A 20,651-nucleotide genomic window follows, 5' to 3' on the forward strand; every position below is an offset into this window, starting at 1 on the left:
TCTCATGGCGGTCGTAAGTGTACACCAGTATTTTAGGGGGAAAAAATAGCGCTAATCCTGCATGCAATTTTTCCACGTCTTTTTGATGCTTCTTTTTCAAAATCCGTTGTACATGCGGCTGAACAAGATTAAAACTATGTTGCATGTCATCTGCGCCATTTATCTAACGTATGCTATGACACTTTATGTGCGAGATATCTACCGGGAGCAAAGGACAGGCCGTGTCAAAGGTAATTTCAAAATGAAGGACAATGTCGCCCTAACAACCAATCACATTGCAGCTTTCATATTTCCAGAACAGGTTTGAAAATAAAAGCTGTAATGTGATTGGTTGCTGTGGGCAACACGGACACTTAAGTAGAGGTTCATGGTGGGCGTCACAAAACGACAACTCCTATAAATAGGGGTGACAGCATCGCTTCATGTCTTCCAAAATATGCTCACCTCACGTAAACCAGTCTGTGGTCAGATTCTGCCTCCATATCTTTGAAAGGTCTTTCTTGTTGGCACAGTTTATATGAACGCGATTATTTCAGTGCCGCCCCCTCCCCTCAATAGATGAGTCTCTTTTGTTGCCATGGTAACCTGTACCGCCCTCGGTACCGCCTGTCGCCATTTTGGCCAATGGGAAGTCTCGCGAGAATCCGCCGCAGGGGCTCAGTGCGAGCGGGCGGGGAGTAACTTTGTTATCAACTTGTGTGATCGGAGAACGGAGTCTGGCTGGAAAGGGAGAGGCCGCTCGAAATATCGGGGCTCCGGGAGCACCCCAGGATTGCTGAGGGTGGGGTGCGGGGTGTATGGTGGTGCACAGCCCCTTGCTGGATTATTGTGTGGACGGGAGCGCAGCCTGCAGGAGGAGCCGTGACAGAACCAAAGGTAACAGTGAGATCTGCGGCATGGACCGGGTTATCATATCACACAAGAGCGATCACCAGCAGCTGCTACCTCATCACACAATGCACGGCGCCGTCTATGTACGCTGCACTGGCTGATGGCATCTCTCCTCACACCCTGCCTTGGCACACAGTAGTCGTCAGCACACACTGCATTGGCACAGAGCATCGCTTATCACACACAGCACTGGCACACCACGGTACTCACCACACAATGTGCACAACATAGTACGACCGGTAATGTCACCCAACGTGGAGACTGCTCTCATACTACGAAAAAGTTCTCATTTTCTTATTACACAGTGTGAACAACATACTGCAGCCCTTCTCTCACAGTGCCCAACATACTGCAGCCCTTCTCTCACAGTGCCCAACATACTGCAGCCCTTCTCTCACAGTGCCCATCATACTGCAGCCCTACTCTCACAGTGCCCATCATACTGCAGCCCTCCTCTCACAGTGCCCAACATACTGCAGCCCTCCTCTCACAGTGCCCATCATACTGCAGCCCTTCTCTCCCAGTGCCCATCATACTGCAGCCCTTCTCTCGCAGTGCCCATCATACTGCAGCCCTTCTCTCACAGTGCCCATCATACTGCAGCCCTCCTCTCACAGTGCCCAACATACTGCAGCCCTCCTCTCACAGTGCCCATCATACTGCAGCCCTTCTCTCCAAGTGCCCATCATACTGCAGCCCTTCTCTCGCAGTGCCCATCATACTGCAGCCCTTCTCTCGCAGTGCCCATCATACTGCAACCCTTCTCTCGCAGTGCCCATCATACTGCAGCCCTTCTCTCGCAGTGCCCATCATACTGCAGCCCTTCTCTCGCAGTGCCCACTGGTATATCAGAACCTGCATGTGCAGTCACTTCAACCCTTATAGTACAACCCCCATGGTCCACACTTACGTAATTGAATGATGTTCATCACTGCCCAGTGTGGCACTATTCAGTTGTCACGTGCCACGCCACATATTACCCCCTACTATCCAGGGTGCCACACCATACCTCAACCATCTCCCTACAGTGTTTCAACCCCACACATCAGTCATTAATGCGCAGCCTGCCATGCCAGATAAAATCCCTTGTTATCCAGGGTGACACGCCACACATCAGCCCTCACCACGACGTGTGCCGTGAAAAACATCAGATCTTGGTACATACTGTATAACCCATCACCACACAGCGTGCCATACTCGCTTTGTCGTATACTACACCAGTGCTTGTCAGCCTCTATCTGACGCTGTACTGATATGACACCCTGTATCACCCCCTGGGACTGGCATGATGCACTGCTCCATGACCCTTTCCATTAATATGTTCCCTTACCTATTCCACTCTACGACTTCAGCAACCCTACTAATAACACCCATCGTCAGCCACCCTTCACCCACTTGTCCGCACCTTCCCTTCCTGCTGTAGACACAATGGTGCTGTATGACCGGCGGGCAGCTGGGTGACGTTGGGTATTCTGTTCCCTCAGCCCGTACAGTCCGGTTACCTCCAATAACATGGCTTTATTATTATGTGCCCAGCAGACAGCACCGTAATCTCATTCCCAGCTGTGTTACTCCAGTCGCTTGTCACAGAGCGGTGATTTATGGCATTCTTCTGGCCACCAGCGATCTGTCGGCACTTTCCTCCCAGTACACCGCTCTGTTTTCTCCATCTCACACGTTTACTGCTTGCTGTTCTTTCATCCCACTTTTTTTTTTTTCTTTGCTGGTTTTTATGTTGAGAACGATTCTCAGCGCAGAAACAAGTGTTGAGTTCTCTTTATGCTTGTGACACCCACATCTTCCCGAATTGATGGGATCCGCTGGATTTTCATGGGTGGCTATATGAAAAAAACGTTATTGAAAAAGATTTGCTAGTCGTGTTTGCCCTTGGTTCCTGCATGGGTGGCATCCGTTTTGTTGGCATGACCAATATTCAGAGATGCAGTTGGCTAGAAGTTGGTGACACATGCCAAGTCCTAGGTGTCTTTCAAGGGGTTGTATATCTTTGGCCTCCTCCACCCTTGTGGCAGACGTGAGCTACATTATCTCACTTGGATGTGTTTTTCGTAGGTCTAAACCGCCATAGGGAACGCAGTAATATTTCTACATCGCTGCATCCCAAGAGAGATCCCATTATTTACTTCAAGAAGAAAATGGCCAAAAATATACATTACAACCCCTTCAAAGACAATTGATAAGACTGGTCAGTTTTCTAGATCCACAAAATCAACTCATTTCTTTTCAATACCTTTTCAGTGGATTAAAGGGGTTTTCCCATAAGAGACATTTATGACCTATCCATATTCCTAATCCCCGTTCTAGTTTTTTCAGCTCTCGCTGACTACCGGCCACTTCCTGGTTACATGGTCGGGAGTTCCGAAAACCGCATAACTCGCTGAGCTACGCTGTTTCCGCAAGTCCCATAGTGGTGAATGGCCGTTACAGAAGCGTTCCGTTGAGTGACTCTAAATGTTAAATTAGGCTGAGCTGACCCCAGCATTTCTATTTTGCTGTTAGGGCTCATACACGTGGCCAGAGTACGATCTCTGATTTGTACAGGACAGTAATACAGCACCCATAGAAGTTTTATGGGGCCCTACTGTAGCCCTGTGGTCCGTTCACACAGAGTTTTTGACGTGGAAACCACTTTGGAATCGGTGCCAAAAAATGTCCCAAATCGCCCCCATGGATTTCAATAGGAGGCAAAGGCCTTACTTTATTATTTTCCTGGGCGACTTTTGGCCGCTTGCGGAAAAAAAAAGTGTCATGCTCCTTCTTCGAGCTGTTTCCGCATGTGACCTCCCATAGAAATCAATGGGAGAAGAAAAAAAACCAGCAGCGCTCGTTTGTGAGTGTTTTCCGCCGCGGTCCTTGCATTAGATTCAACGGCCACGGGCAAAAAAAATGCTTTAACCAACTTTGACAGTTCAAAATCTGCCTCAAAATTCCTGAAGGAATTTCAAGGCAGGTTTTTCTGCCTGTAAAAAAACTGTGAACTAGGCCTAAGGCTATGTTCACACGGGGTATTTTGCCGAGTTTTTTGACGCGGAAACCGCGTCGCAAAACTCGGCAAAAACGGCCCGAGAACGCCTCCCATTGATTTCAATGGCAGGCGTCGGCGTCTTTTTCCCGCGAGCAGTAAAACTGCCTCGCGGGAAAAAGCGACATGCCCTATCTTCGGGCGCTTCCGCCTCTGACCTCCCATTGACTTCAATGGGAGGCAGGAGAAAGCGTATTTCTCTCTGTTTTATGCCTGCGGCGCTCAATGGCCGCGGGCGAAAAACGGCGCGAAAATCGGCGTGCAGGGAGAGGAATATCTGCCTCAAAGTTCCAAACGGAATTTTGAGGCAGATATTCCTCCCCCAAAATACTCTGTGTGAACATAGCCTAAGGCCTCATGCACACGACCGTGTTTTTGCGGCCGCAATTCCCCCGAAAATCCACGGGAGAATTGCGGCCCCATTCTTTTCTATGGGGCCGTGCACACGACCATAGTTTTTGCGGTCCGTGCACGGCCCGGGAGCCCGGACCGCAGAAAGAACGGGCATGTCTTATTACGGCCCGGTTCTGCGGTCCGGGCTCATTGAAAACAATGGCCGCGGCCATGTGCATGTGCGGGCGGCCTGCGGCTGACAGTCCGCTGACAGTCCGCAGCCGGCCGACCCGAAAATCACGGCCGTGCACACGGCTACGGTCGTGTGCATGAGGCCTTAGACTCTGCTGCTATACAAAAAACACACCGCTGAGGCCTAGTTCATATCACTTATAGGATCATAGTTTTTCAAACATACCTATAATGCCCAAGTCAGCCCATCGTGAACCATAAAGAAGTGCATCAATTCTTCAGGGCGCCATGTGCAAATGAGCACTGAAGTGTCCCACTATCCAGGAAGCGTCCTGCATTCTATAATGCAGGACACTTCCTGAATTGCAGGACTCTTAAGTGCCCATTTGCGTACAGCGCCCGGAGGAATAAAAGCACTTTTGTTATGGTTCACGATGGGCTGACTTGGGCATTATAGGTATGTTTCAAAACCTTCCTTCCTTATATAGCGGTTTCGGAGGTGAAAATGTGAAGGGAGTCGCTTTTTAATGTTCTTTCATTTCTCCTCTCCATTGTGGGTGCTGTGCTGGAATTACATAACGAATGCCAAATTACTGTAGCCAGTTTGAGGTATTTTTTTTTAGGAGCCAGACTATAGGAACTCAAATAGAAATAAAAAAAACAAACTTGGGTGCCAGCAACAATTTTTTTCGGAATATCGTTTTTTTTTTGCGTCCTGGAAGACCTTGTAAGAGTTTTTATCCTAGTGTTCTTACTACGGGTGATATTTAGTATGAATGTATATATTCCGGTGAAGGAAATGGACGTGGGAGCGTTGCATCACCAGGATGGTTCAGGCTAGAAAAATAGCTGTTGCGGGCAGTATTAATAGTGCTCTGACGTGCCAGCACAGGAGCTGATGTTTTATGAACACTGCACCCTCTGTCTGCAGCGCAGGCCTCCTTTATGCTGCAGTCACAGGAAAACAACATCACTCGGCTTTCACTTATTGAATGTGGAATACACATTTATCTCCGGTCTGAAAGAGACTGACTGTGGGGATAGTAGGGGCAGGCTCGTCGCATTTTCCTGTCTAATACCGATACCTCTCGCTGTATAAGAACTGGCATAGTAGATGGGGGGGGGGGGGGTCGGGGTGATTATATTAAAGCTAAAATACTAAGAGCCACTTATTCTGAGCGTTTTTGCGGCATATCATATAACATGCGAGCTCTAAACAGGTGCCATTAATCATTCCGCCCTCCATAGTACAGCACCTTCTTTGTGCTGTTTTTTCGCCTTTCTGTAAGTCCTTTTATTGAAAATCCCTCCTTTTTTTTTTTTTTTTTTTTTTTATGATCGATTGACAATAGAAAGCTGAACTATTTCACTGAATTTTGGACTACAATGACCAGAAATTGTATCTTAAACCCCTGTAGGTTCACACTTGCAGACTGATGTGTCTACGGTTCCTTTTGATTTTAATTTTACTCAGGCGGCTGCCGCATTGCTTCCGTTTCGTCCGTGTTTTACAGGATCCGTCAAGAGCAGTCTTGTTTATCAGAGAGATCAGTGGGTGACGACTGAAGAATTTTGGTTCGGTTAAAAGGTTCTTGCTATGGAGTGCAACAGGTTTACAGTTGTGGGGTCATTTATTCTGTTTGTACCTCTTTAAATGATCCGTTTGAGACGTGTGATGGGATATTCTGTATGTCTTATGTATAAAGAGAGAACAAGTTTTAAAGAGGCTCTGTCACCAGATTTTGCAGCCCCTATCTGCTATTGCAGCAGATCGGCGCTGCAATGTAGATTACAGTAACGTTTTTATTTTTAAAAAACGAGCATTTTTGGCCAAGTTATGACCATTTTCGTATTTATGCAAATGAGGCTTGCAAAAGTACAACTGGGCGTGTTTAAAAGTAAAAGTACAACTGGGCGTGTATTATGTGCGTACATCGGGGCGTGTTTACTACTTTTACTAGCTGGGCGTTGTGCATAGAAGTATCATCCACTTCTCTTCACAACGCCCAGCTTCAGGCAGTGCAGATCTGTGACGTCACTCACAGGTCCTGCATCGTGTCAGACGAGCCGGCACCAGAGGCTACAGATGATTCTGCAGCAGCATCGGCGTTTGCAGGTAAGTCGATGTAGCTGCTTACCTGCAAACGCTGATGCTGCTGCAGAATCAACTGTAGCCTCTGGTGCCGACACGATGCAGGACCTGTGAGTGACGTCACAGATCTGCACTGCCAGAAGCTGGGCGTTCTGAAGGGAAGTGAATGATACTTCTCGTCAGAAAGCCCAGCTAGTAAAAGTAGTAAACACGCCCCGATGTACGCACATAATACACGCCCAGTTGTACTTTTACTTTTCAACACGCCCAGTTGTACTTTTGCAAACCTCATTTGCATAAATACGAAAATGGTCATAACTTGGCCAAAAATGCTCGTTTTTTAAAAATAAAAACGTTACTGTAATCTACATTGCAGCGCCGATCTGCTGCAATAGCAGATAGGGGTTGCAAAATCTGGTGACAGAGCCTCTTTAAGGCTGCATTTAGGGCTCATTCACATGGCAGAGAGGTACGGAGGGACACTGAGTGCCTATAGCTCCATACTTTGTAAAGTGGCTGCCCTAATAGACTGGAATCACACTTGTAGTTTTTGTGCCAGTATTTTAATTAAACACACGAAGTGGATGCAAAAAGGAGGAAAAGTATATGGCCGCCTTATACTACACCCACTGACCCCAAAAACCAAAGCTCTATGTATTTAGGCTTTCTCATATTTTACCATAGACTTTAAAGCAAAATCTGGCGGCGTAGCTTTTGGGAAAAGCGCCATTGAAAACGTGCGTAAACAAGTTGGATCAGATTTACTAAGACTGGTGTTTTTTTATGCTAGTCTTAGCTTGAAGGCCGCCGGAGTAAGATGCGACAAATTTATTAAGAAACACATGACTCTTGGAGGTAGTTCACACTGCGTTTGTCAGGCAGAAAAAAATGGGCTTCAAAATTCCTTCTGCGATTTTGAGACAGATTTTAAAATACCAGCTTCTTTTTAAGCTTTTGGGGGTTTTTCTTTCTGTCTTTTGCTGCGTTTATTTTTAGCCGTATGAATCACATGTAAAAAAGCACCGCCGTTTATTTCTGCCTCCAATTGATTTCGATGAAAGGTCAGAGGCGAAAAACTCTCAAAAGTAGTTTTTTTTCAGCAAGTGGCTGGGACAAAACACCTGTGCCGCCCAATGAAATCAATGGGGGGCGATTTGAGGCATTCCACATCCCAATCGGTTCCAAAAAATGCAGTGTTAACTGACGCTTAGCGAATTTGTCACATTTTGGGCTATGACCGCACACAGATGTAAAATACGCTTGTCTGAATAAAGCCTAGTCAAGGACAAAGGATTATACCCAAAAAAGAGGCAACAAATAAGTCTTTCCCTTTAGGGTATGTTCACACGGCTTATTTTCGGCTGTTTTCCGGGCCGAAAAATCGGAAGCAGAAAAACGGCCGTGTAAAAAACGGCTGCGAAAAAGAAGTGCAGGTGTTTCATTGACTCTATAGAAAAAATGCAGCAAAAAACGCGAGTTGCTCAAAAAACGTCTGAAAATCAGGAGCTGTTTTCCCTTCAAAAGAGCTCCATATTTTCAGAAGTTTTTGAGTTTGTGTGCACATACCCTTATACTTTTGTTTTTAGTACATTTCTGATTTTTGTCTAGATTAAATAAAATCCATGCACAACTGCACCATATCTGCACTGTGTGAACGAAGCCTGAGGCCACTTTTAGAGCTCGTCCACACACTGCGGATTTGGCGCGTCTTTTTCCAGACTGAATTTTGACGGAAAAAACGCAGCAGAATACAGTAGCAGCATAGTGGATGAGATTTAACAAATCTCATCTACATACTGTGCAAAAATTCAGAGCAGAAATTGAGCTGCGCTGCGTATATTTCGGACTGCTGCATGTCAATTCCTGGACAGAATTGCAGCGATTTTCAGAGATGTCGTCTCCATCTCCCAACACTGTGAAAAATGCGGCATAATACGCTCCACTTTCTGCCGTAAAAACTGCAGGAAATGGTGCGTTTTTGCCGCATCGGAATGTCTGCGTTGTTCAACGGAATTGCTGCAGAAATTCCGTTCTGTGGGGACAAGTATTTGTAACCCAAAACCAGGAGTGGAGCATAATCCGAAAAAAGTATAATGGAAAGATATGCACATATTTTGTGTTTTGGACCCACTCCTAGTTCCAGCTTACATATACTGACCTAAATACTGCTGTGTGAAAATGGCCCGCGGTTATAGCTACAGGCTTCATTTTAAGATGTCCCTTTTATTCAAGTGAATGGAGTGGAAATACATGGCCTGTTGTGGTCTTTTTCAGGGTGTGAACATGCCTTTAGGGCTAATGAGGCTTTAATCCATCAATTAGCAGTTGCTGGTGGACATGTAATAAAAGCTTGTACTCTTTCAACTATTGTTTTTCTGCAAGGGCAGGCCTGGAATAGTATTTGTGTGACCCTGACTAAAAATACATAATTTCCATCCATATAAATCTAGCCAAAACTACAGGAAGAGCAGACATTGCAGGACCACATACTCTCACAATATACTTCTTTATATGTTCGTTTTCATGGCTGGGCTGATCCCAGGAACCAGGTAGAGGTGTCTGGCAGCGGCTTATTCCCCTTTCCACGTTAAAATAAACACCCATGCTCGGTCAAGTGTGTATGGCTAGCTTAATAGAGGGGCGTCCTGAGTGGGGACCACCTCTATGACCGCAATATGTCCTAATAAGTTATATGGAAAGGGTTGCTCAGGTGAGACTGTACCTTATTAGGCTATGTTCACACGGGGTCTTTTGCCGAGTTTTTTGACGCGGAAACGGCCCGAGAACGCCTCCCATTGATTTCAATGGGAGGCGTCGGCGTCTTTTTCCCGCGAGCAGTAAAACTGCCTCGCGGGAAAAAGAAGCGACATGCCCTATCTTCGGGCGCTTCCGCCTCCGACCTCCCATTGACTTCAATGGGAGGCAGGAGAAAGCGTGTTTTATGCCCGCGGCGCTCAATGGCCGCGGGCGAAAAACGGCGCGATAATTGCTATTCACACGGAGTATTTTGGGGGAGGAATATCTGCCTCAAAATTCCGTTTGGAGCTTTGAGGCAGATATTCCTCCCCCAAAATACTCCGTGTGAACATAGCCTTAAACGGGTATTCCCATCTCAGACATTTCTCAAAACTTAGTAGCCATACACATTAGAAAGATGCTGGCCAAACCTGTCGATTTTCTGTGAGAGCGGACGATTATCTAATGTCTATAGGGGTCTCCCGACTCTCCTACCCCGACTGATTTTTAACTTTCCTGATCTTTTGTTCCCGCGGGAGATCGTTATCTGGCAGCGGTTTATTTCCCTCGGGTGAGTGTGCGTGGTGGAGTTGGGAGGAATAGCTGTCCGTAATCTAAGGTGTATTGCCACCTTTAGGTCGGGTTCACGCAAAGTGGAAATGCAGTCGTTTTTCATGAGTTTTTTTGCACATAGAAGAAACTGCAGAGAATTATAATTACAATATTTTGCCGTGGATTCACCACAGATTTTTCTGGTATGTCTGGACTCCAGGCCTTACACTCAAGTCCATATCCGTCCGTAGAGAAACCATCTCTTTCCTGTCATGGCATCACCGGGGGAAGGCAGAGAACACTGTGAAGAAAAGGTTAAATTGTTCTTTTATATTAAGTCCTTTATAAATCATATGTCCGATACTGATTTTAACATATCGGTAAAGGACGATTTTCATCGGGGAAAGTAAATGGGAAAGCGGCTCATAGTCTATCACTGGGTTGGTAGTGGAAATGGATAGGTTGTTATAGCTCAGTCTTGGATCTTTCGTGTGGAGCAGTTACAGTAAATTGTTGCGACAGGAACTAGGGAAAAGTTCTTCTGCCTATGGGCATCAGTGATGTAAGACGCGCCGTAATCTGTGAGTGATCCCTGGCAGTAAAGGAATTATAGATATTCTCTGATATTTTCCAGAAAAACTGCATCCAAACTACATGCTTTAAAAGGGTAAAACAACGTCATTTTGCATGTGACTTGTCCTTACTGACTGTTTCTATCTCGCTAAACTAAACCAACTAGATGAAAGTTGTCAGGCAAAAATGCTCTTGTATTTTTGAGCTAAAGGCCAGAATGGCAAATGCTCTATGGCCCGAGGCAATGTACTTTTTAGATCACTTAGGCTGGATTCACACGAGCATGTTCGCTCCGTAAAGGACGGAACGTATTTTGGCCACAAGTCCAGGACCGAACACACTGCAGGGATCCGGGCTCCTAGCATCATAGTTACGTACGACGCTAGGAGTCCCTGCCTCGCTGCGGGACAACTGTCCCGTACTGTAATCATGTTTTCAGTACGGGACAGTAGTTCCACGGAGAGGCAGGGACTCCTAGCGTCGTACATAACTATGATGCTAGGAGCCCGGCTCTCTGCAGTGTGTTCAGTCCGGGACTTGCGGCCGAAATACGTTACGTCCTTTACGGACCGAACATGCTCGTGTGAATCCAGCCTTACACAGAAGCTGCAGGCTGTGTGAAAAAATGATGAGCGTATAACAGATCAAATGTAGTTTTAATGAAAATCTAGTGATTCAGATTCTCTGCGGTGTATCCCGGAGTGTGTAGTTGTAAAACAGCTGGGAAAAACCAACTTGAACCTGTCTTCATAAGGTCTATATTATCTCTACAGATCATAAGGAAATGTATACTGTACTTTGGGTTGTAGCACTGTTTTGTGAACTTTTTTTAGGCTACGTCTGGACTTAGCGGGGAAAAAAAAGTGCATCAAAATCTGCATTCATTTCATGCAGATTTTTCTGCGGATTCACCGCAGATTTCACCCTATGTATTGCAAAATGTAAAATCCACAGCTTTTCCGCACAAGAATGAGCACGCTGCAGATTTGAAAATCCGCATCATGATCTAATGTTCTAATATACCTTTTGTATAGGATCTTGAAAACCCCATTCACTTGTATTGCACTATGGATTTGCGGTGTGGACCTGGCCTAAAATAGTGTTTTCAGTGTGTCTCTCTTAATTTCCCCATGGTGTTGTAGTATATTGTTTTTTACAGAATATATAATGCACCAGCATTTCACACAGTGTGCTGCAGTGACATTTGTAAAAAGCCTGCAAAGGGTAAGCACGGCCCTGAGCATAGGCACTTGCATCTGAAAGGAGCAGCGGAACAAAGAGACAGAAGGTGTGGGCTGTGAAAGGTTGAGTGAAAGCGCTGTGGTGCTGGGGGGACCATCATTATACAGATACTGGTCACATCAAGGACATAACCGAAATCACTACTACTTAGGCGGAATTCACACGACAGTGTTTCCTAGCCGGGTGCCGGCCGTTCATAAATCGGCCGGCACCTGGCTGCATTAGGAACAATAGACCCCTAATGGGGCTATTCACACGACCGATTTTTTGACGGCCGGGAAAGCCGGCCGTCAAAAAATTGGACATGCCCTATTTTCGGCCGGGTGCCCGGCTCCCATTGAAGTCTATGGGGCCGGGTAATACACGGCCATCACCAGAATGTGTCCCGAGTGATGGCCGGGTCTACCGTCGCTCGCGCACTCTCTCTCCTCCTCACAGTGCAGAGTGCATGTGAAGAGGAGGAGGAGGGTCTTTTTTTGCTCCCTGTAGGAGTCGGAATCCCCAATCCCCGGCCGGGGATTGGGGATTTCGCTACAGGAGAAGTGCGTGGCTACACTGTCCATATATGGACACAGCGAAGTCACTCACTTCTGCAGCGGAATCCCCGATTCTATGGCCGGGGATTCTGCTACAGGAGAAGTGCGTGACTGCACTGTCCATATATGGACACAGTGACGTCACTCACTTCTGAAGCGGAATTCCCGACCTGTGGCAGGGAATTCCTCTCCAGGAGAAGTCAGTGACTACACTGTCCATATATGGACATTGAAGTCAGTGACTTCTCCTGGAATGGGGGCGGGGGATGGGTGCAACCTACAGGGGGCTGTGTGGCATCACCTACAGGGGGCTGTGTGGCAACGCCTACAGGGGCCTGGGTGGCATCGCCTACAGGGGCCTGGGTGGCATCGCCTGCAGGGGCCTGGGTGGCATCGCCTGCAGGGGCCTGGGTGGCATCGCCTGCAGGGGCCTGGGTGGCATCGCCTGCAGGGGCCTGGGTGGCATCGCCTGCAGGGGCCTGGGTGGCATCGCCTGCAGGGGCCTGGGTGGCATCGCCTGCAGGGGCCTGGGTGGCATCGCCTGCAGGGGCCTGTGTGGCATCGCCTGCAGGGGCCTGTGTGGCATCGCCTGCAGGGGCCTGTGTGGCATCGCCTGCAGGGGCCTGTGTGGCATCGCCTGCAGGGGCCTGTGTGGCATCGCCTGCAGGGGCCTGTGTGGCATCGCCTGCAGGGGGCTGTGTGGCATCGCCTGCAGTGGGCTGTGTGGCATCGCCTGCAGCGGGCTGGGTGGCATTACCTACCAGGGGGGCTGTAGCATTATCTACAAAGGGCTGTGTGTGGCAACAAATTGAAATGAAATTCATCCGATTTTAAAACGGACAGCGAAAAAAACGGATGCAAATCGGGTCCAAATCGGCCGGTAAAAACGGCAACACGACCCGGAACGGATGCAAACCGGCCTGGAAAATTGGGCAAAAACGGCCGATTTTCCCGGCCGACACTCGGACCCTGTCGTGTGAATGAGGCCTTGGCGCTTAGCGTTATCACTATACCAGAATTTGGACTTCAATACCCATACTTTGTGTAGTATTGCGATGCTCGATACCAAAACGATACTTTGCCAACAACAACAATAATAATAAAAAAAAAGTTCTTCCGTTTTCTGATGAGGCACTTATGAATTTTGAACCTCCATATGCCTCACATTAATAGTAATTAACCCTATCATGTTCCTCAGTCATAATGGACAACATTGGGTTAATGTCTGAGGTTCATAATGGGGTTAATTACTATTAATGTGAGGTTCAAAATTCATAACACCTCGTGCCTCACATTAATAAGTGAAAAAGCAGTTTTTATTTTATAACAGCGTGAATGTCGCTATAAATGTGTTATTACGGTCGCAACTATATCGAATGTGTATTTTATGTATTGAGACTTATTTTAATGTTTATTGTAAAAAATACATTATTTAACATTACTTTTTTATTTTTTTTTATTTTTAAACTTTAATGTGACTTTAATGTACTGGAATATATCTGTATAAGGATTGTACACAGGCAGTTGTTAGAACAGACTTAAGTATGCCCTAACAACAGGACATATGATCAGACAGCCGTGGGTTGGACCCTGGGCTGTCTGCCCACATATGGTATGTCCCACGATCGCGTCATGGGGATTCCCTGTGACGCTATCCAAAGGGCATCCCCCTTTCTCATTTTCCCCTTGAATGCTGCGGTCCGCTTTGATCGCAGCATGCAGGGGAATAGCAGCGGAGATGAGCGGTTTCTCTGAACTCCGCCATTACAGTGGGGCTGCAGATGTGTAATGCAGCCATTGCCCCGTTCCTGACAAGTGTGCGCGTGCGTGCAGCATAAGGTGATGCTGCCGGCGCTGCACTAATAAGCGGCCGCACAGCTTAATTATCGAAAAATACAGGAATTAACGGTATTGAATCGTGTGAGGGTGCGCGGCATCGAAACCGTATCGAAGTTTCGATGCATCGTGCAACCCTACTACTACTTGGAAAATACTAATCCTTAAGGAAAAGCCCAACTAGAATTTTATGGAGACAAATATTTGAGTTTCTTTTGTTCTAAAGAAACTTTTGGTTTCACAATGAGTTTCCATGGTGGGGGTCTGTCCTGCTTGAGCTTCATTCAGTTAAAAAAAAGCACTCTGGGAAAGTCCTCCCCTCCCCCTGAGTTTGTAAACTAGATTAGGTAAGCAGACTCTGTAGGATTCAGAAAGTCAGTGAGTGTGTCACATAATCTTACGGGGACCCTGAACGGAGCGGCAAAAGCCACCGGTGAGAGAATTACTCCTATTACCTAACCTAGTTTATAAACGGAGAGGAAACCAAAATGATATTCCCAACGTGCGCCTTTAAGAAGTTTGTTATTAAGTAAAAGTCAGTTCTAGAGTATGGTGTAATTTCCTAATGTATAAAGTAGGAATTTAGGAACTTGGGAGGTGCGGAGGATTTACAGTCATACACATTGTCTTGTTTATGTATGGGGTATCGACATAGATCTCTGTAGACCTTTCCTATATCCGGTGTAGTCTGTAGAGGTGTATATATAGATAAACAGTCTTGCTTCACGTGAAGCCACCGTTCGGCTGGATTCACACGAGCATGTTCGTATTTCGGCCGCAAGTCCCGGACCGAACACACTGCAGGGAGCCGGGCTCCTAGCATCATAGTTATGTATGACGCTAGGAGTCCCTGCCTCGCTGCGGGACTACTGTCCCGTACTGTAATCATGTTTTCAGTATGGGTTAGTAGTTCCACGGAGTGGCAGGGACTCCTAGCGTCGTACATAACTATGATGCTAGGAGCCCGGCTCCCTGCAGTGTGTTCGGTCCGGGACTTGCGGCCGAAATACGTTCCGTCCTTTACGGACCGAACATGCTTGTGTGAATCCAGCCTTGCTGAGATCAGTGCTTGGAGACCAAGTTTTATAAAGAGTATAGCACATGTCTAGTGTTGTTTTACCTGAGCCTCATTTATTAAAAAATGTAGAACGTCTTCAATGGTGGACATAACTTCAGCATAATTTACTATAGGAATATTTTTCCTTAGTTAGAAGTATACCGTTTGGGGGTCCACTTCTTCATCATAGGAACAATCTATGATATCACCCCAGATTGCAAGCATCATGTGTTTGAGCAAATTACTTCTATAACAAATGTATTCTTGGTTGGCATTCCAAACATGTTGCATTGGGGTTGAGGTGAGGACTGTTTTGTAGGCCATTAAGTATTTTCCACACCAAACTTTTTTTTTTTTGTCTTCTAGTAGAAAAAAAAAAAGAGACAGGTACTCCCTAAGGTAGTGGTTCTAAAGGACAGGTGATATTAAACCTTTGGCCAATCGCTTCTTCTGGACATATCTTAATTATCTGGCCAATAAAATGTAAACACCTGACCATACACCTATATGAGCTTGTTAGGCATCTAATTCCAAAACCATGGGCATTTAATATGGAGTTGGGACCCCATTTTGCGGCTATATTAGCCCTGTCTCGTTTGTGGGAATTTGTGTCCATTGAGATGAGCGTTTATGAGGTCAGGCACTGGTGTTAGACGAGAAAGTCTAGCTGGCGTTTGGCATTCCTATTCATCCCAAGCGTGTTTGATGGGGTTGAGGGCAGGGCTCTAGTCAGGCTCGAGTTCCTCCACACCAAACTCGTCACACAATATATTTATGGACCTTGCTTTGCGCACTGGGGCAGAGTCCTGCTGGAACCGGAAAGGGCCTTTGCCAGACTTTTGCCAAAAAGTTGGAAGCTACATTTGTCTAAATTGTCTTTGTATGGTATAGTATTAATATTGCCCTTCTCTGAAAATAAGGGGCCTAACACAAATGCTGAAAACTGTCCCAGACCATTATCCCTCCTCTGCCAAATTTTACAGCAGGCACTATGCTTTTCGGTAGGTACCGTTCTACTGGCATCCGCCAAACCCAAATTTATCCATGAGATGGGTAGTGAAACATGATTCATCATTCCATAGAACATGTTTCCACTTCTCCACAGTCCAGTGATGAGGTACTTAAGACCACTCCAGATGGCGCTTGGTATTGCACATTGCGATCTTAAAGAGGCTCTGTCACCAGATTATAAAATCCCTATCTCCTACTGAATGTGATCAGCGTTGCAATGTAGATAACAGCAAAGTTTTTTTTTTTGTTTTTTTTTTTTTTAAAACGATCATTTTTGCCCAAGTTATGAGCAATTTTATATTTATGCAAATTAGCTTTTCAATGGACAACTGGGAGTGTTTTCTCGTTTTACCAACTGGGCGTGTTTACTGGTTTTACCAACTGGGCGTTGTGAATAGAAGTGTATGACGCTGACAAATCAGCGTCATACACTTCTCATCGTTCCCACCCAGCTTCTTTCACTGCAGACACACAGCGTGACGTCACCCACGGGTCCTTCAACTTTGGCGTCGGACAGAGAAGATACATCGGCTCCAGGCGTCCGAGAGGGTAATATGCTCGTCTCTAGGGAGTTTACTATGCTTACCTGTACACGGTGATGCTGCTGCAGATTCCTCTGATGCCTGGAGCCGATGTGTCTTCTCTCGTCCGACGCCAAGGTTGAAGGACCTGTGGGTGACCTCATCGTTCCCACCCAGCTTCTTTCACTGCAGACACACAGCGTGACGTCACCCACAGTGTCAGCGGGCTGGATCGAGCTGTTACCGATCACATCTGAGTTCATAACAGGATAAGCAGGACCTGCTGTCGCTGAACCTGTGTCAGTGCCGCTGACCTGACAGGTACATGTTTCAGCGCTAGATACAGCTGTTCTGTATACAGGATACAAAGCAGCTGTATCTCAAAAAGTAAAAATATTTTTTTAATAAAAAGTAATTACAATGTTGAATCAATTACACTGATACACGTGTGTGTGTGTGTGTGTGTGTATATATATATAATATATATAATATATATATATATATATATATATATATATATATATATATGTGTGTGTGTATATATAAGGCTTCATAGTTAGTTACCCAAGTGCTGCAATTACATTTCATGGTCTTTTGACAGATGGCACATGTAATCACGTGTCCGGATTGCCTTGGTGTAAAGCAATTTAGGGCAGGGACAACATAGTATTTTCTTCTTTCTTTTTTTTCATTCGATCTGGCACTGCACAACCCTTGTTTTTCGTTTTAATCTTTATGGCTTAGGGTTGATGTTTTAATTATGCTTTAAGAATGTGTTTCACGGGATACTTCGCATGATTTGTGGCTTGGCAAGTGTTGTTTACCACCATTGGTTTAGCTTATCACAAACTGCAGGGTTTGTGTAGTGGCTCCAACAATGAAGGGAAATTGATTTCAGTGACTGTATTTCTCCTTTTTAAAGTTTTGGATAGTTGCATTCTCTTCATTCTCGCTTGATTATTAAAGCCTTTATAGCTGTTGTATAGCTTATGTCTAGAATTAACATTCCACAGTGGGGCTCTGTTCACACTACTGTTTGGATCTGTTCCGTCAGATTTTGGTTGCTCTCTGATGGCCAAATTAATGTAGCAAGAAAAAGTACAGGAAGTCTTCGTTCACCTAGGTTTACGTTTGCATCACCATCGATTTCAAAGGTGACAGATCCGGTGCAAATGGTTTCCGTTTGTCACCGTTGGGCAAGGGTTCAGTCGTTTTGACGGAATCAATACCGTAGTCAACTGCGCTATTTATTCCATCAAAACTAATGGATTCCGTTCATGGGTTCCCCTCACGGAAAGCTCAGACGGAACCCACGAATGGAGTTTCGACGCAGACGTGAACTAAAGTCTCAAATGATCTCTTGGCGGCTAAATCGGACGGTAAATACTCTCTCCTGATTCTTTTGGATCTCTCTGCAGCCTTTGACACTGTAGACCACAAACTCCTACTTAACATGCTCCACTCTATTGGCCTCAAGGACGCTACTCTCTCTTGGTTTTCCTCCTATCTCTCTGACCGCTCGTTCAGTGTGTCATTTTCTGGTTCTACTTCTTCTCCTCTTCCCCTTGCTATCGGGGTTCCTCAGGGATCAGTCCTAGGTCCGCTTCTCTTTTCTCTCTCCACTGCCCCTATTGGATAAACTATCAGCAGATTTGGCTTCCAGGACGATCTCTACGCTGATGACACCCAATTATATCCTCTCACCGTGACATCACCCCTGCTCTAATACAAAACACCGGTGATTTTATGTCCACTGTCTCTAACATCATGTCCTCTCTTTATCTGAAACTGAATCTTTCTAAGGCCTTATTCACACGAACATGTTAAACATCCGTGGGACGGCTGTTGAAACAGCGGCCATCCCACGGACCTATGTAATTCAATGTGGCTGTTCACACAGCCGTTGTTTCAACGGACCGTGTGAAGGGTCCGTGGGAAAATAGGACATGTCCGTTCTTTTCACGCATCACGCATCCCTCCATAGACTTTCAACTATGGTGGGTGCGTGACATCACGTCCCACAGCGCTGAGCACGGATGCACCTCGGACGTGAAAAGCTGCAGTTTTTCATGTTCTAGATGCGCAGCGCTCGTGTGAATCAGGCTTAAAACTGAGTTCCTTGTGTTCCCGCCATCTACTAACCTGCTTAAACCTGATGTCTCCATCTCCGTGTTTGGCACCACCATAACTCCTAGGCAGCACGCCCGCTGTCTCAGGGTTATTTTTGACTCAGATCTTTCCTTTACTCCTCACATTCAATCACTTTCACGCTCCTGTCATTTTCACCTCAAAAACATCTCCAGAATCCGCCCTTTTCTTACTCAGGAAACCGCTTAAACTCTCATTGTCGCTCTGATTCACTCTCGTCTTGACTACTGTAACTCATTACTAATCGGTCTTCCCCTCACTAAACTCTCCCCGCTCCAATCTATCCTCAATGCAGCAGCCAGGCTCATCTTTATGACCAACTGCTACACCAACGCCTCTACCCTGTGCCAGTCACTGCCCGTGTTGCTCATTCTCTTCAGAGTTAAATTAAAACTTATTACACTCACCCACAAAGCTCTCCACAGTGCTGCACCTCCTTACCTCTCCCTCATCTCTGTCTACCACCCTACTCGTGCTCTACGTTCTACCAACGACCTTAGATTAAAATCCTCCATAATCCGAACCTCCCGCTCCCGTCTACAGGATTTTTCTCGTGCTGCACCCGTCCTCTGGAATGCGCAACCCCAGACAATCAGATTAATTCCCAATATCCACTGTTTTAAACGTGCCCTGAAAACACATATTTTTAGATAGGTTTATAACATTCCCTAATCTGACTCCTTTCCATGGCCCCCTTCAGAATAAGATTCCCTCACACTCCTTCTCGTCATGTCTATCATACACGGATACTGGCTGGTGACCGGCTCATGCAGCTTTATGTGCACCATGTGTATAAAAATGGCCGGACTATTGTACAGAACAAGCACTGTTACACTTTGTGTCTCCCTTATTTACTCATAGATTGTAAGCTCTTGCGAGCAGGGTCCTCACTCCTCTGGTTTGAATTGTAAATTAACTTTGTCACTATGTAATGTCTGATATTTTGTTTCTTTCATGTTCCCTCTAAATTGTAAAGTGCTGCGTAATATGTTGGCGCTATATAAATAAAGATTATTATTATTATTATAAAGCCTTAACTAGCAGACACGGCACCAGTAATCTTCAATCATCCCAGGCATAAAAAAACGAGTTTCCATTTTAGAAACTTTTATTATTTATTACTTTTATTATTATTTTTATCTGTTTTATTTTGCATATTTATTTGAACGTTTGGGTAAAAGTTCCCATTTTGAGATCTGCTATAAAAAAAAAAATATTGCTCATGTACTTAATCCTTTCTTGGCAGCTTTTCTTCTGAATATGATATGGTGTTAATTATAAAGCCTATTATTTCAGATTAGATGCTACCGTATTAGAAGAGAGGCTTGAGTAAGACTTGAGAGCAGCACTAAGGTCCTTAGCTCAATTCCAGCCAGCGCCACCATCTTACATAGTTAGTACAGCTGAAAAAATACACATGTCCATCAAGTTCAACCAAGGGACGGGAAAAGGGAAGGAAAAATTTCTACACATAGGAGCTAATATTTTTTTGTTCTAGGAAATTATCTAACCCTTTTTTAAAGCCATCTACTGTCCCTGCTGTGACGGCTCCTGCGGTAGGCTATTCCATAAATTCACCGTTCTTACTGTAAAGAAGCCTTGTCGCCTCTGCAGCTTGAACCTTTTTTTCTCCAGACGGAGGGAGTGCCCCCTTGTTTTTTGAGGGGGTTTTACAAGGAACAGGATTTCACCATATTTTTTGTATGCGCCATTCATATATTTATATAAGTTAAACATGTCCCCCCTTAGTCGTCTTTTTTCAAGGCTAAATAGGTTTAATTCTTTCAAGCTTTCCTCATAACTTAAATTCTCCATGCCCCTTATTAGCTTCGTTGCTCTTCTTTGTATTTTTTCCAACTCCAGGGCATCCTTTCTATGAACTGGAGAGCCC

At 45.6% G+C, this 20,651-nt stretch overlaps 1 protein-coding gene across 1 annotated transcript in view; it reads left to right on the forward strand.

Moving 5' to 3' along the window:
- Positions 1–603: 603 nt before the first annotated feature.
- The window catches only part of SIPA1L1 (signal induced proliferation associated 1 like 1), a 233,883-nt gene continuing 213,835 nt past the window's right edge, over positions 604–20,651 (forward strand). The window contains exon 1 of the mRNA XM_075844069.1: positions 604–876. Coding sequence (XP_075700184.1) covers positions 798–876 — 79 coding nt within the window. The 5' untranslated portion in view covers positions 604–797. The remainder of the gene's footprint in view (positions 877–20,651) is intronic.

This window comes from Rhinoderma darwinii, chromosome 12 (assembly GCF_050947455.1).
Source record: "Rhinoderma darwinii isolate aRhiDar2 chromosome 12, aRhiDar2.hap1, whole genome shotgun sequence".
NCBI classification, from domain to species: Eukaryota; Metazoa; Chordata; class Amphibia; order Anura; family Rhinodermatidae; genus Rhinoderma; species Rhinoderma darwinii.